At 43.6% G+C, this 15,982-nt stretch overlaps 1 protein-coding gene across 1 annotated transcript in view; it reads right to left on the bottom strand.

The window, feature by feature from the left end:
• The window catches only part of LOC147712743 (polymeric immunoglobulin receptor-like), a 260,657-nt gene that overhangs the window by 5,695 nt on the left and 238,980 nt on the right, over positions 1-15,982 (bottom strand). The window contains exon 11 of the mRNA XM_086920372.1: positions 1,845-1,973. Within this exon, the coding sequence (XP_086776498.1) occupies positions 1,845-1,973 (129 nt within the window). The remainder of the gene's footprint in view (positions 1-1,844; positions 1,974-15,982) is intronic.

The raw sequence follows: 15,982 nt of genomic DNA, 5'->3' as shown, positions 1-15,982 counted from the left end.
GGGGTCAAAGACTGTTCTAGAGTGGCTGAATGCTGAATGACTGTTAATTAAAAATAAGAGGGAAAGAGGGATTGAATCATGAAAAATGAATCAATGACTAGCTTATCCGTCGCACGTTGTTGCGATCTCAGAAGAAAGGAAATGTAGGGAAACTTGTTATGATAACATTCAATTTACATTGTGTTATTTTTATTGAAACTTATTCATTTTAATATGGAAAACATTTTAAAGTGTTGTTTTAATTCTGTTTATTTATTAGAGTGCTCGTGGATACACATTTTTTTTTGTTTTTCCGTCTGGTGCGTACACAAATAAATCAGAATGTTTTCCGACGCGTGAGCTGGCCACATACAGTTGTCCATGTGAGAAGCACGGATTCTCCAAATCTAGTCCACACACTTGCAGCGATTGTCCTTGTGCTTTGTTGATGGTCATTGCAAAAGCGAGTCGCACCGGAAAGTGTAAACGTTCAGTATTGGAAAGAATATGAGGGCCCTGGGGAGCCGAGGGGCCGATAGTTAATACGTTTTTCCTTTTTTTTGTGCCAGGAACTGCCTATTATCCCTGTCAATCTCAAGAAAACTCCTGTCACTCCTCTGGTGATGGCTAAATTAGATTATTACAATGGCCTGTTTCTCACTGCCCATCAATTCATATTAAACAAACTATAAGTTCTACGAAACGCGTTGGCAGAAACTTCATGCTGGGAGCCACCAAGGCATGGAATGCACTGCCACTCCCCATCACAGAGGCACCCAATCTTCTCGCATTTAGAATACCCCTGAAAACCTGACCATTTAGCACTCTGTAGGATTTTTTCCTGGGATTTTTCTTTTGTCTGTAATTCCAGCGCCAAGACACCTCTGGGTATTCGAGCACTTTAGACATTTTATTAACATAACATGACAGATGCTGCGTGCATCAGACTTGTCAACTGAATCTGCTCATCATTTCAAATCGTCCTTTACCATAGGAATTTTTGCACGCTGGGTGTTTTGACACTAAACAGTTGGTGGTGCTAATTTTCCCTTGAGTATTTCAAGTCTGTAAGGTGATAGAAAGGGTCCCAAACTAGATGAGCTGTGTTTTTAATCACCTTTTGTGTTTTGAGAACAAATGTTGAATTAGCTTTTTTTTAATTAAAATTAGCAAAGAAGTGTGCTTGCTGGTTCTTAGATAGAGGATACCCGTAAGGGAGGATTCTGGCCAATGAGATACCCATTGCAGGTAGGGGTATGATTGGTGGGAACGGTCATCATCCAACTAATCAACTAACCGGGTCACCTAATGACACCAACTGATATTTTTGAGGGCACCATTTACTAACCTTGCCCTCATAAGAAGGAATCTCCTTAGGTTGAGGGGAGGAGCGACAGATGATGGCATACTGGCCAGCCCATGCAGAATATGGACTATAGAGTATTATTACTTTTAAAGTTTAAGCTTCAATCACTCAAGCTTCTATGGCACACATCATGACTTCCTTTTAGCATTTAGCAGTCCAGGTATAGCTGTTAGTTTGCAGAAAAACTTTCAGTATTGTGTAACTTACTTTGTGTGTATTCCATCCAAATATTTACCTAACATGATCATCAAAAATGGTTGTGCCTTTCAATCAAACCTGGTTTTTCCTAGGGGTGATGATGAAAAAGGGGTATCAGACTGTTAGCCCTAACTTGTGCATGTGGTATAAGTCCCTTATTCCTCCGGAGGGTCCTAAGCATGGAAGGCCAGATGAACACCAATTTATGGCGAACCACTCCTTCAAACAGTAAATGAACGTTTGGAGACATGTTGCTTGAACTAATGAGCTGCATCTCTAGTGCATTTTACAGCCAACTTACCTTCCTCGTGATCTACATCAGTCTCTTTTTCTCCAGTTAGGTTGTGACTGCCTCCCTCAGCACTCTTCTGTAGGCACCTTGTTTCTTCCAAAGTGACTTGTGTCCTGCTCTCGTTTACCGGTTGTCTAACTGGAAGGCACACAAAAATACATATATAAATCTGAGGACTTCAATAACACAACCTATGGCTTCATTCTTGAAAAGGCATTGTGTAGTAGTTTGATAATATGGGCCTGATTTAGAGTTCGGCGCACACAGGGCCTCATTTACAAGAAGTGGCGCATCTCTGGTGAAAGCAGCGATGCGCCACTTCTCAGTGTACCCTCCTTGCAGCACCAATGATGCGTCATGTGTACATTATAACGCATCATGTCGCAAGGAAGGACAGATACGTCAGTATAACTGATGTATCTGTCAGTGCAAAAAGTGGCGCATTGCTGGAGTTGTGTAAGAAGCCTGATGCAACTCCAGCAATGTTCTTTTCACATGGGGCAAGCCCCATGTGAAAGGGCCTGCATCACCCTTACACCTGCCATTAGGCAGGCGAACGGTTTTGACGCATAGGTGTCCTAGAAGTGGCTCAGTAAAATCTCATAGATTTCGCTGTGCCGCTCCTATGACCCTTTTTTTGCGGGGTACACCCACCCTGCATACATTTTACCTGGTGCAGTTATAATGTAGCGCAGGGGTTTACGAAGTGACGCATCTACCTAGATGCGTCACTTTGTAAATATGGCACAACATTGTGCATGTTTTATGCCACTGGTGAGTCACAAAAAGTTATGCACCGGTGGTGCAAAAGTGACCCAGGGGCTCATAAATGCACCCCACAGTGCTCTATATCATCACAAATGTGATGAAGTACCCTGTCAGCCAAGCTCCTGGTTTGAAATGCCCTATTTAGAGTCAGACAGACTGTCAGCTTTCAGCGCCTCCTTCCTCTGACAGCCAGATGGACTGCCGGCTGTCGGAGTAAGGGCATCACACCACTCACCCTTTATAAGGCTCATGGTCTGATGCACTTTTTTTTGCTGTCCGACACCACCAGGGAAAACCTAGTGTGATAAACACAAAAACAAATTGAATGTCCTCTACACCCAGGGAAAATAATCCCTTGTATAGGGGTCAGTAGTTATTTGTTTTCCAAAAGCACTCTCACACTTTTGTAGTTTTTGTTTTTAAACATGGCGTTTGATGTATGGCAGCCATCCACCAAACATTTAATGCCTTCAGAGGAATCGCATGGCAGACGTTCTCCGAAGGTACAGAAGAAATAGTGATCTTGAAATCTGATGGGGTTCTGTCCATCAGGGATGCGGATGTAATGTCCTCCACCCTTCTGATGTGCAGAGTAAAGACCGGCATCGCCTTATCAGCTTTATGTTGTACTGCCCATTAAATCGGTGCATTAACAACATTGTGCAGTGAATAACAAATGTAATGGCTTTAAATATTTGTAAAGACTTAGAGACTGGAAATAACTGAGCCAAAGTAAATAAAAAAAAATCAGTTTTTCATAGTATTACATTAATTGGCCAAAGCTCAAGGGAAGCAGATTAAAGAGCAGAAAGCACTAAGAGCAAATCCCAAAGATACGCCCTCCCACGGACTGGTAGATAAGCCAACTCAAACCTTTTATGATGTACATCCAAGGCCTCAGTAGGGTTCAAACAACCCAGGGTTCAGTAAATACCCAGATAGCCACCCTTCGAACTCTTAAAGTGTCAGGAGTCAACTCAAAAGAAAACCCAGCCTAGAGAAACTGTAAAACCAGAGCTGGTTTGCATTCCCCACAGATTACAGATTATTCCCTACACCATTTCTGGAAGAATCCCAGTGATGGTAATCCTAGTGGCAAGATGCCTAGAAGGTTAGTAGCACAAACATCATCCTCTGAAAGCCTCAACCTTATTATCCCTCATGTTTATTTGCCAAATCTAGAGGTGCATTCTCAGAAGAATAACCTGAGAAGGGGAGGAGATCTGAAAGGATATACTAGAATAATCCACTCTGGAGCAATCTGGCATAGAAAAGTGAACAACAATATTTTCAAAATGGAGCTACCAATATTATCCAATGCCTCAATCTCAAAAGGTGAGCCCACAGTTTGAAAATCATTGGAAATGGGACAGATGCAAAAAGTGGACCCTTCGGCCATTAGCACAACAGAGCATCCACCCACCAATATGCCTCAGTGTGGAACATAGTGCAGAACATTGGTAGAAGTGAATCGCCTAATTCTTCAAAAATATCTATCCCTGCAGTGCCAAACCTGTGACACATTTTCAGGAGCTGGACAACAACACACACAACAGCAAGGAACTCTTCAGCATCGTAAAAGAGCTCTCCAAACCCAGCGCCAGCAACAATGACATCACACCGTCGCAAGACCTCAGCAACTCCCTCGCCACGTTCTTCTACCGCAAAATCACCGATATGCACGACAGCTTCGGCACCCAAACTCTGCAACCACTCACCAAACCAACGCCCCCCACCACCATCCTCAGCACCTAGACACCCATCAGCACTAAAGGCACCACTCACATCATGAACTCCATCCACTCTGGTTCCCCCTCGGACCCGTGCCCTCACCACATCTTCAACAAAGCCGACACCATCATCGCACCCCACCTCCGGAACGTCGTAAACAACTCCTTCACATCTGCCACCTTCCCAGAAAGCTGGAAGCACGCAGAGATCAACACCCTTCTAAAGAAACCCACAGCGGACCCTAAAAATCTCAAGAACTTCCGCCCCATCTCTCTCCTTCCCTTCCCGGCAAAAGTCATCGAGAAGACCGTCAATAAACAGCTGCCTACATTCCTCGAGGCAAACAACTCCCTTGACCCATCCCAGTTCGGATTTCGAGCCAACCACAGCACCGAGACCGCCCTCATCACAGCCACCGACGACATCAGGACCCTGCTGGACAACAGGGAAACAACCGCACTCATTCTCCTAGAGCTCTCAGCCGCCTTTGATACCATCTGCCACCGCACCCTAATAACCCGCCTCCACAACACTGGGATCCAAGGAAAAGCCCTGGACTGGATCACCTTGTTCCTCTCCAACAGAACCCAGAGAGTCCGCCTCCCTCCCTTCTGCTCCGCGGCCACCAAGATCATCTGGGGCATACCCCAAGGCTCCTCGCTCAGCCCAACTCTCTTCAATATCTACATGAGCGCCCTCGCCGCCATCGCACGCAAACACAACCTCAACATCATCTCCTATGCCGAAGACACCCAGCTGATACTCTCCCTCGCCAAGGACCCAGCCACCGACAAAACCAACCTCCAGGAAGGAATGAAAGATGTCGCGGAATGGATGAAGCTAAGTCGTCTGAAACTGAACTCAGACAAGACAGAGTTCCTCATCCTCGGACAATCCCCTTCCGCCTGGGATGATTCCTGATGGCGCACAACGCTGGGCACCACACCGACACCCATGGACCACGCACGCAACCTGCGATTCATCCTGGACTCCTCGCTGTCGATGACGAAACAAGTCAACGCCATTGCATCCTCATGCTTCAACACCCTGCGCATGCTCCGGAAGATCTTCCGGTGGATCCGCACCGAATCCAGAAAGACGGTCACACAGGCCCTCGTCACTAGCGGACTGGACTACGGGAACGCCCTATACGCAGGAACCACAGCCAAACTTCAGAAACGACTTCAGCGCATACAGAACGCCTCCTCAAGACTCATCATCGACGTCCCTCGCCACAGCCACATATCTGCCCACCTAAGAAACCTGCACTGGCTCCCCGTCGGCAAAAGTTTCACGTTCAGGCTCCTCACCCACGCATACCAGGCGCTCACGACATGGGCCCTGAATACCTCAACAACCACCTCACCTCCTACACTCCGACCCGCCAGCTCCGCTCCACCAGCCGCGCCCTCACCACCGTCCCACGGATTCGCAGAACCACCACCGGAGGAAGATCGTTCTCCTACCTGGCCGCCAAGACATGGAACTCCCTCCCAACCCACCTACGTCTGACCCAGGACCACCTCACCTTCAGGAAACACCTCAAGACCTGGCTATTCGAGCAGTAAAATCACCCCCCCTCCCGTCAGCGCCTTGAGACCCTCAGGGGTGAGTGGCGCGCTCTATAATGCATTGATTGATTGATTGATTGAGCATTTCCAGTGAGAGAAGGAATTCCAAGGAATAGGGGAACACTGATATCCATAATCTGCTTGAGTGTTGTCTACTCTTATGTGAACTACCCGCACAAACACAAGATGCTCATAACCATATCTGGAAAGCCTCCACTGCCCATTCCTTGCAACTGTTGCACCCAAAAACTGAAGTAAGCACCATATCCCCCAGAATCGAGCTTCCCTAGAACTGAAGGTCTAACAGTACAGAAGATGACTCCTTTCAGTTGGAGGAATAACCTCTAAACTCTTGTCCCAAGGAGCCTGGTTTGAGAAACGACCCAGTGTTGCTCCTCTCACCAGCTGTACCCATAAGCATCTGTGGTGAAAACAATTGGTTCCTGAACTAAAATCAGAAACCCTCTCGCTAGATGAGCAGGGATCAACACTGTTTTTCAACATTGGCATTTTAGACATCCCACCACCAGAGAATGAGCCGGTATACTGGACCCAAGTGTATTTAACCCCTTCCACGCTCATGACGAGCTGGGCTCGTCATGGTGTAGCCTCCTCTCACGCTGATGACGAGCCCAGCTCGTCAAGTAACATGGGTTTTTTTAAATCTCAGCATAGAAGCATAATTCCAATAGCGCGCACGAGGTTAAACCCAAGAATCCACAAACACAGTGGAGACCTACAGAGAAAAACAAAGGAAAAATAGCAGCGCTCATAACTCTTTGCCTCCTTGAACTTGCATCCATCTCCTTGCCTTTGTCGATAGTAAAATCTGGAGAGCTGTTACGTTTGCATGACACATTCCACAGAGCACCATGTCCACATCTGTCTGAAACCTAGATCCTCTGAACTGTATATCGTGCACACAAATCCTCCTGGATTGACTTGTGTTGGAAAAAAACCCCAGTGAGTTTGACAGCTGCTACGCTAACTTCACATGAGATATTGCCTAGGCCTTTGGTGTGTGCATGAGTTTACCAGTCACCCAGATCTCGGCGAAGACTGATACCCATCTTGTGAAGTAATACTACTTCTGGAACCTGAACATAGGAAATCTCTCCTGGGGTAGATCTCAATCCAAAGTTCATGACCTTAAACTGGAAATGAGGCAATATGACAGCAAATCTTTGATGAGGTGACTGTTCGGGATATTCAAATAAGCATTCTCTAAACTTAGTGCTTCAATAAATTCTTTCAGAAGGATCAGTGAGTTAATATTCTGGGATAACAGCCTGGAAAGTGTTCATCTACAAGTGGATTGATAGAACAAACTGACTTACCCCCTTAAAATTGATGACGTCTGAATCCACCTGAAATATTTTGCACCAGAAACATGATAAAAAAACTCCAAGCCCCCACTCCTTCTAGAAAGCTAAATATATCACCTTCCTGTTCATAATGTTGAAATGTATTTTAAGAAAACGTCTTGTTTTAATTTGGACTGATGCAAAGGAGTCCGCTAGCAACACTGATTCAGGAATTCAATCTTGTTCCATTCTTGTACAACCACCAGAACCCAGGCAACTGAAATGACTTCCTGCCAATTAGCAAGAAACTTTTGGATTATACCTCCCACTGTATCAGGAGCTAAATGGTTGCCGTAGTCAGTGACTATGTGATGGCTTTACTGGAGAGTCTGAAACAGTTATGGAAGCCTGTCCTCAACATCTTCGTCCTAATTAGTTCCCACTTACCTGAGAATCAGTAAATGAGATATGATGACAATGCTTGCAGTGGACACTGCACTAAACTAAACTAGAAAATCTTAAAGCCTTAATATATTTTGATCTCTCTGGGAAAAGCACAATGTTTTCTGTTGTTGAAGCATTTGTGACCAAGGTCATCCAAATGAGAATGAGAACCAAACAGATTGCGGGCCAAAATGGGCAGACAAATAATAGACCAGACATGAGATCCGTCACTGACAAGAGTCTCTGAAAAGATAGCCATTGCACATACCGCATCAAAAGACACATCAGCCAGAAAATGTGCCTGCAATTCCATTGTAGCAAGAAGATCAGCACAATCCTCTACAGTCAACACAGCTGAAGTTAATAAATGAAAGACTTACTAAACTGAGAGAAGCATAAGAAGAGGATTAGATGCCCTCATAAACCAATTGAGACCAGCATATGCCATGCAAAAGGATCTACCCACTTTCATATCTACGGGATCCGGGTGCAGGGATAATTCCATAACCACTGTAGAATGACTTGCCAGATTCGACAGCATACTAAAGTATACAAACAGTAATGGATGGAACACTTAAATTAATATCAGCCACTGGTAATTACTCAGGCCGCATCCCTGTCCTTTGTTATTTTGTACACCACGCCAATTGGGTTTGTAGCCAGCCATATGCAAATCGGTCTTGACTCTGTTCCAGTGGTAACAGTCCAGCCCAAACTGCCAAGCCAGATCCTCTCTGAACGAGAATACAAGCAACCAAAGGCTAGTATCACCCTTGTTATGAGCTCAGCAGTCAGGTATAGCTGGGTTTCAGTAATACAGTGTAGATGGGACTAATTTCTGAGCATACTTGCCCCTCTTAGGGTGACAAACTAAAGCATACAAAAAAAGAGGTTCTAAGTTGTGTGTGTTGTGTGTTTTACGGTTCGCTGAGGATCTGGCCTGTCAGGTCAGACTGGACTGTTCCAATGAGGAGCAGGTTCAAGACTGATTTGCATATGCCTGGCTACCAACTGATATTGCATGGTGGACAAAAAACAATAGATTGGGATGCAGCCCAAGTGATTAGCATTAGCTGGGATTCATTCAAGCTTTCCATCCACTACTATGTTTTTCGATGCCCTCATTTTGAAGGATATACCCACATGTGGATCCTGTGTTTACTGTGTCACTGCCATCAAGCTATACCCGGCTGATGAGACCTGAACAAGGGCAAAACCCATCATAGGTTGCTTGTGTTCTGGTTCGGTGAAATCCTGGCCTGGTGGCATTTTAGGTTGGACTAGAATTCTTGTGCCACGGGGGTTTTTTGAAAATTAGGACTAGAAGGGCGCGCTACCTGGGTTGATACGTTACAAAGTGTGTGAGAGGCAAGGTAGTCGTTTATGTAGTGCGTGAAGAGCAGACGGCAAAACACCCTAAACCGTCCAAACAAGTCAAAAGACAAAACAATTATACATAGCTAAGCTCTCGCAACTACATTTGTGTTCATCAAAACAAGGTACAATGACCAAAAGTTAAAAAAGAAGCGCAGAAGCAGGTTCTTTGTTGTAAGTCTTCTTGTCACAGCAAGATGTTTAATTTTCTCCAGACTTGAGAATAATACAGTCGCCGACACGTGTTTCGTCGTGTGCGGTTGAGTCACACGACTCTTCAGGGCTGGTAATACAAAATAATGTATGCACTTTGTTAACTAGACATGTTTGGCTACATACTGCATATGGTGACACTTGTGCAACCGACATGCAGTTGTGGCGTGCGTGGATGTCGCACATGGTTCGTGAAATTTAGTGAAGAAACTTGCATAGTAGAGCAAGTGATTGGTCTATGGTGCTAATGTGCACGTAGTGAGTGAAATGGAATTAAAAGACCAATGTGTGGTCATGTGTCACTCGTACACAGTGGTCCTAAAAATTAGAGGGTATCCGTAGTGATGGTGAGTGAAACGTGAGATGTCAGAAACATTCTATTTAATAAAATACATGAGGAGGTGTTTGTGTGGCCTCATGACGTGGTGGTGATAAGGGTGCCTATATGTGTTAAAGATCCAGAGAGCTCAATTCATGCAAAAACTTTTGTTCAATGGATGATAGATATTACCTTCCACTCCAATTCCAATGTATGGATGGAGTAAGTCTGGACCTTTGAAAGCTCCGTATCAAGCTAAAATACAGTAAGGGTAAAAAAAGGAAAGAAAAGGGACTCATAAGGAGGCTTCTAAAGGAAGGACTTGCTTGCAGAACTATGTCGAGTTTAGGGCAACGAAGAAAAAACAAACTATCCCTTACCAATGGGTTTTCTGTGAGTTTATGAAACAGCCGATGCTGTATACCACAATATTCAGTTGCAGTGTAAGGATAGAAAATGTCTTATCCCACTGGTAGTTTTCATATGAAGGAATAGCACTATGTATAAACAAAAGGGGATAAGGGAATCATAAGTCAACATTACATAGTGCTATTTGGTTACTTTAAGCAGGTTTGCTAGTTTGTAAGGGTTCAAATCCCCGTTTGCCTAAAAGCTCTTCAAGAATAAAAACTTATTTTAAAGAATGCAAAGGGTTACCTGCTTGTCGCTATGGTGTAGGGCGGAGAGCCGGGAGGGGATTCTTTATGGCGCCAAGAGAGGAAACGGGTACGTATCCTCCGCGGTGGTGTGCTATCAGATAAACACAAAATCTAAATTGAGAAACGTTGCAGGGACAAGCGTATAGAGCATCGCGCACCCGACGCTTGAAGTATAAGACGTAGGTACGCGGTGTGTCAAATAGCGGTGGGGAAACTGACACTTACCCGCTGCAGGCAATCCCTCCTCTGTTAGTTCCCGGCGGTCGTCTCTCGTGTACGAACACGTGACCCCGGGAGAGGAGGGATTATGTAGAGACAGGTCGACATAGAAGACGTGCTTCAGAAATTGGATATTTACAGCGCCATTGTTGAAGGGGAAAGCTTATAGCGAGAGGAGGACGTTTGTGTCTATTCAAGTGAAAATAGCCGTCCTTGTCCATTATTAACTGTCTAATTTTGAAAAACGGAACAGGAGTGAAAGTGGTCTACTAAAATGTGAGTCAATAAAAAAATCCCGCTGACTGCTTACATCAATTCAATGGTTGTTGTTCATATATGGGGAAAGATTTTCAAAGTTGATGAATAAAACAAACGATCAAAACCCCATGTCCATTCTTATGTAGATAAAAGTTATCCAGAAACGAAAAATAGAAAATAAAAAGTAAACTGTGACGTTATACATGCGGGGCAAGGCCTGGGTGTGGCCGGATTATTTAGATGTATAGTGCATATGAGTAAAAGGTGCAAAAATTAATTGTGAATCAAATGTGAAGGAAAGAAGTGAGACACATCATGTCCATATACACTTCAATATAGATAAGATCTTTGAATGCAAAAAAATGCGAAAACGGGACTCAGGATATGTACATAAACAATAAGGTTACGAAATAATAGACAATGTCTGTACTGTCAATCTTAATAATCAAAAACATTTGCCCTTGTTAAATGGTACAAAATACAAGGTTGTCTTAAATATAAACACATAGAAGTAGAATACATTTGACCCCTAAAGAAAGGAAATCTTTTGTGTTGTCATTTGTTATCATCACTCTAAGGCTCAGAGTGTTTGTGCAGTATATCAATCGGTGTGCACCAAGGATCCCCCCGGTACGTAATTAATCTCCAAGAAAATATTGGACAAAATCCACCTACAAAAAAGGCTTCACTTTGAGAAACAAACTAAGTCCTACCGTTCCCACCAATACCGCAGCTCAGAACTGGCTTTCTACACGTGGCATTGGTTTCCACAAATGTGGATTTTGTCCTATGTGTATATGGGGTAAACACGGTACAAAAAACTTTGCAGGACATGATGGAATGGTCTATCACAGTGTTTCCCAAACTGTGGTCCGCGGACCCCCAGGGGTCCGTGACACATTCCCAGGGGGTCCGCAGGAGGACGTTTTAAAAGCACTGCAAGGTTCCAAGGCTAATTAGCAGTTCTCGAGCAACAATAAAAGTGTCAAAATAAAGCCAGTGATTAATGCACCTGCCGAGAGATTAGAGTTTTGTCTAGTGGCAGCTTTGAGTATTCTAATGTAGCACAGATGGTTAATGTGCCTACTGCAAAGAACGTGTACCATGCATTTTAAAAAACAGTATTTTGTGTGCATAGGGGAGTGTGTTACACTGCTTTAGTCACAGAGATTCTTTTGTCACTGTGCTGTTATTGAGTGACAACCGTTATCTAGCACAGTGACCTATAAACTGTCATCAACGAGCTGCTTGCAAACTGCATGATACAAGTTAGTAACTTAGTTTTTCCCCAGTCTTTCATTATCCTGATGCTGCTAAAAAGTATTTTTTGGGCGGAAATACATTTTTATTGTTAAAGTCAATTCTAACCACTGGATGATGTACTGAAACCTTAGTTTGTGCTTCTCCAGACCAAGCACTCTTCAAAAATGCCTACCAGTATGAATGACATAGGAATCCTACACCTTGTAGAACTCTTTGCCTTATGTAACATTTTCTATACACTGATTTACACATATGATTCATTGTTTTTATATGTGTGTGATGTAAAGTGCTCTGACATCCTGCAATGGTATGAGAGATGCTATAAAACAAATGAAATACATGTGATGGAGAGGCTATGGAGAGATGAGAGGCACTGTTGAAGGGTGATAATAAGGGAATCATTGAAGAACCCCAACAAAGGTTGCCGTATCCTAGTGCATAGTAAGGTCTTCATTTACTATTTGTTAAAAGCTAATACAATTTAATATATGATGATAAATGTGTTTAAGAATGCACCACTGTTTCCTAAATTTCTTTGGGGGAGACCCTCCCAAATCCCCCTTTGTAGTGGTTAGGCTCACTCACTGCACTTGGTGCGCACCGTATGGCGACTGGTTTGAAAATATTTTCCAGGGCCGCCTTGGGTTTCTAAAATTGAGCCCTGGCAGGAGTAGGAGCCTTTTACGGCAAAGTAAAACCAACCAATTCAAAGTTAGTCACAGAGATGCAGGAACAATCCCCACATTAAATTGGTTTGTTTTTTGAAAATTCCTTGAATATAAAATACTAAGGGAGATATTTACAACAGAAGTGGCCAAGCGTGTCGTTAGCCTTCTTGGCTTAACGATAGGCTCTGCCACTTCAGAAATGCAGGGCTTCACCATATTCACAAGAATATGGCGCAGCCCTGCGTTTCCCCCAGTGCTGGTGCTACACTTAGGAGTGTAGCGCCAACCCAGGGACCCTTGCACCATAGTGCAAGGGTCTGTGCATGCAGGGGAAGATTCTTTATGTACAGGAAGGTCCTCCTTCCTGCACGTAAAGAACCTTCAAATGCAGTTTTGTCACTTCTATGTGTGCTGCTTAAAATAGCACACATTGAAGTTACAAAATGGCATTTTTTTAAAGATTGTTTATGTGCAGGAAGGGTCACTTTCCTGAACATAAACAATCCAAGGCGTTTTGCTTTTTCCATGTGTGCTGTACAAGGCAAGCCACATGGAAAAAGCAAAAATGAGGAGAAATAAAGGATTTCTTCTCGTTTTGCTAAATTAAGACCTGGCTTTCCCTGGTCTTAATTTTGGTGCTGCCTCCTATTTATGCTGCCCTCGTAAATAGGGGGGGGGGAGTGTCAAAATCAATGGGTGTTACGGCGAAACGCCCACTGCAACACCCACTGCCCACCCTTTTCATGCTAAGCATTGCGGGACAGGGGGCTTATTTAAAAGGTAACATTAAGCCATGTTATGTAGCTTAACGCTGCATTGTAAAGAAGGCAAAGCCTCTATCACCACAGTAATGTCTCAAAAAGTGTGCACATGTGTTTACTTTTTGGGAATTACTGTTTTAATGTTTGAAATTTAAATCGTACAAATTGCTTGAGGGTCCCCGGCTTCCAGTGGTGACTCAATGGGGGTCCTCGGGATTCAAAAGTTTGGGAACCACTGGTCTATCAGATTAAACACAACATCACTTGCCTCAGCAAGTTTGTAGTGTACGTCATCGAATGCCAATGTGGCAAGAAATATGTGGGGAGTACCATTAGAGCTCTCAAAGAGAGGGTAGCTGAACACATGCGAGCTATACAAAAGAGGGACCCCAGATACCCAGTAGCACTTCATGCGGCAGAATGTCAACCCAATCAGGATGACATCAAAGTACGTGTTTTTGGGATCGATCTAATTCCCCTCAACATCAGGGGGGGCAATCGCAAACTGATGCTCAGGCGTAGGGAGGCCACTTGGATCATGCGCTTACGCAGCGTAGACCATGGGCTTAACTATGATTCTGAGCTCCAATATTTTCTTGGAGATTAATTACGTACCGGGGGGATCCTTGGTGCACACCGATTGATATACTGCACAAACACTCTGAGCCTTAGAGTGATGATAACAAATGACAACACAAAAGATTTCCTTTCTTTAGGGGTCAAATGTATTCTACTTCTATGTGTTTATATTTAAGACAACCTTGTATTTTGTACCATTTAACAAGGGCAAATGTTTTTGATTATTAAGATTGACAGTACAGACATTGTCTATTATTTCGTAACCTTATTGTTTATGTACATATCCTGAGTCCCGTTTTCGCATTTTTTTGCATTCAAAGATCTTATCTATATTGAAGTGTATATGGACATGATGTGTCTCACTTCTTTCTTTCACATTTGATTCACAATTAATTTTTGCACCTTTTACTCATATGCACTATACATCTAAATAATCCGGCCACACCCAGGCCTTGCCCCGCATGTATAACGTCACAGTTTACTTTTTATTTTCTATTTTTCGTTTCTGGATAACTTTTATCTACATAAGAATGGACATGGGGTTTTGATCGTTTGTTTTATTCATCAACTTTGAAAATCTTTCCCCATATATGAACAACAACCATTGAATTGATGTAAGCAGTCAGCGGGATTTTTTTATTGACTCACATTTTAGTAGACCACTTTCACTCTTGTTCCGTTTTTCAAAATTAGACAGTTAATAATGGACAAGGACGGCTATTTTCACTTGAATAGACACAAACGTCCTCCTCTCGCTATAAGCTTTCCCCTTCAACAATGGCGCTGTAAATATCCAATTTCTGAAGCACGTCTTCTATGTCGACCTGTCTCTACATAATCCCTCCTCTCCCGGGGTCACGTGTTCGTACACGAGAGACGACCGCCGGGAACTAACAGAGGAGGGATTGCCTGCAGCGGGTAAGTGTCAGTTTCCCCACCGCTATTTGACACACCGCGTACCTACGTCTTATACTTCAAGCGTCGGGTGCGCGATGCTCTATACGCTTGTCCCTGCAACGTTTCTCAATTTAGATTTTGTGTTTATCTGATAGCACACCACCGCGGAGGATGCGTACCCGTTTCCTCTCTTGGCGCCATAAAGAATCCCCTCCCGGCTCTCCGCCCTACACCATAGCGACAAGCAGGTAACCCTTTGCATTCTTTAAAATAAGTTTTTATTCTTGAAGAGCTTTTGGGCAAACGGTGATTTGAACCCTTACAAACTAGCAAACCTGCTTAAAGTAACCAAATAGCACTATGTAATGTTGACTTATGATTCCCTTATCCCCTTTTGTTTATACATAGTGCTATTCCTTCATATGAAAACTACCAGTGGGATAAGACATTTTCTATCCTTACACTGCAACTGAATATTGTGGTATACAGCATCGGCTGTTTCATAAACTCACAGAAAACCCATTGGTAAGGGATAGTTTGTTTTTTCTTCGTTGCCCTAAACTCGACATAGTTCTGCAAGCAAGTCCTTCCTTTAGAAGCCTCCTTATGAGTCCCTTTTCTTTCCTTTTTTTACCCTTACTGTATTTTAGCTTGATACGGAGCTTTCAAAGGTCCAGACTTACTCCATCCATACATTGGAATTGGAGTGGAAGGTAATATCTATCATCCATTGAACAAAAGTTTTTGCATGAATTGAGCTCTCTGGATCTTTAACACATATAGGCACCCTTATCACCACCACGTCATGAGGCCACACAAACACCTCCTCATGTATTTTATTAAATAGAATGTTTCTGACATCTCACGTTTCACTCACCGTCACTACGGATACCCTCTAATTTTTAGGACCACTGTTTACGAGTGACACATGACCACACATTGGTCTTTTAATTCCATTTCACTCACTACGTGCACATTAGCACCATAGACCAATCACTTGCTCTACTATGCAAGTTTCTTCACTAAATTTCACGAACCATGTGCGACATCCACGCACGCCACAACTGCATGTCGGTTGCACAAGTGTCACCATATGCAGTATGTAGCCAAACATGTCTA

This window comes from Lissotriton vulgaris, chromosome 5, assembly GCF_964263255.1.
Source record: "Lissotriton vulgaris chromosome 5, aLisVul1.2, whole genome shotgun sequence".
Classification (NCBI taxonomy): Eukaryota; Metazoa; Chordata; class Amphibia; order Caudata; family Salamandridae; genus Lissotriton; species Lissotriton vulgaris.
This window is presented reverse-complemented; position numbering and strand designations above follow the sequence as displayed.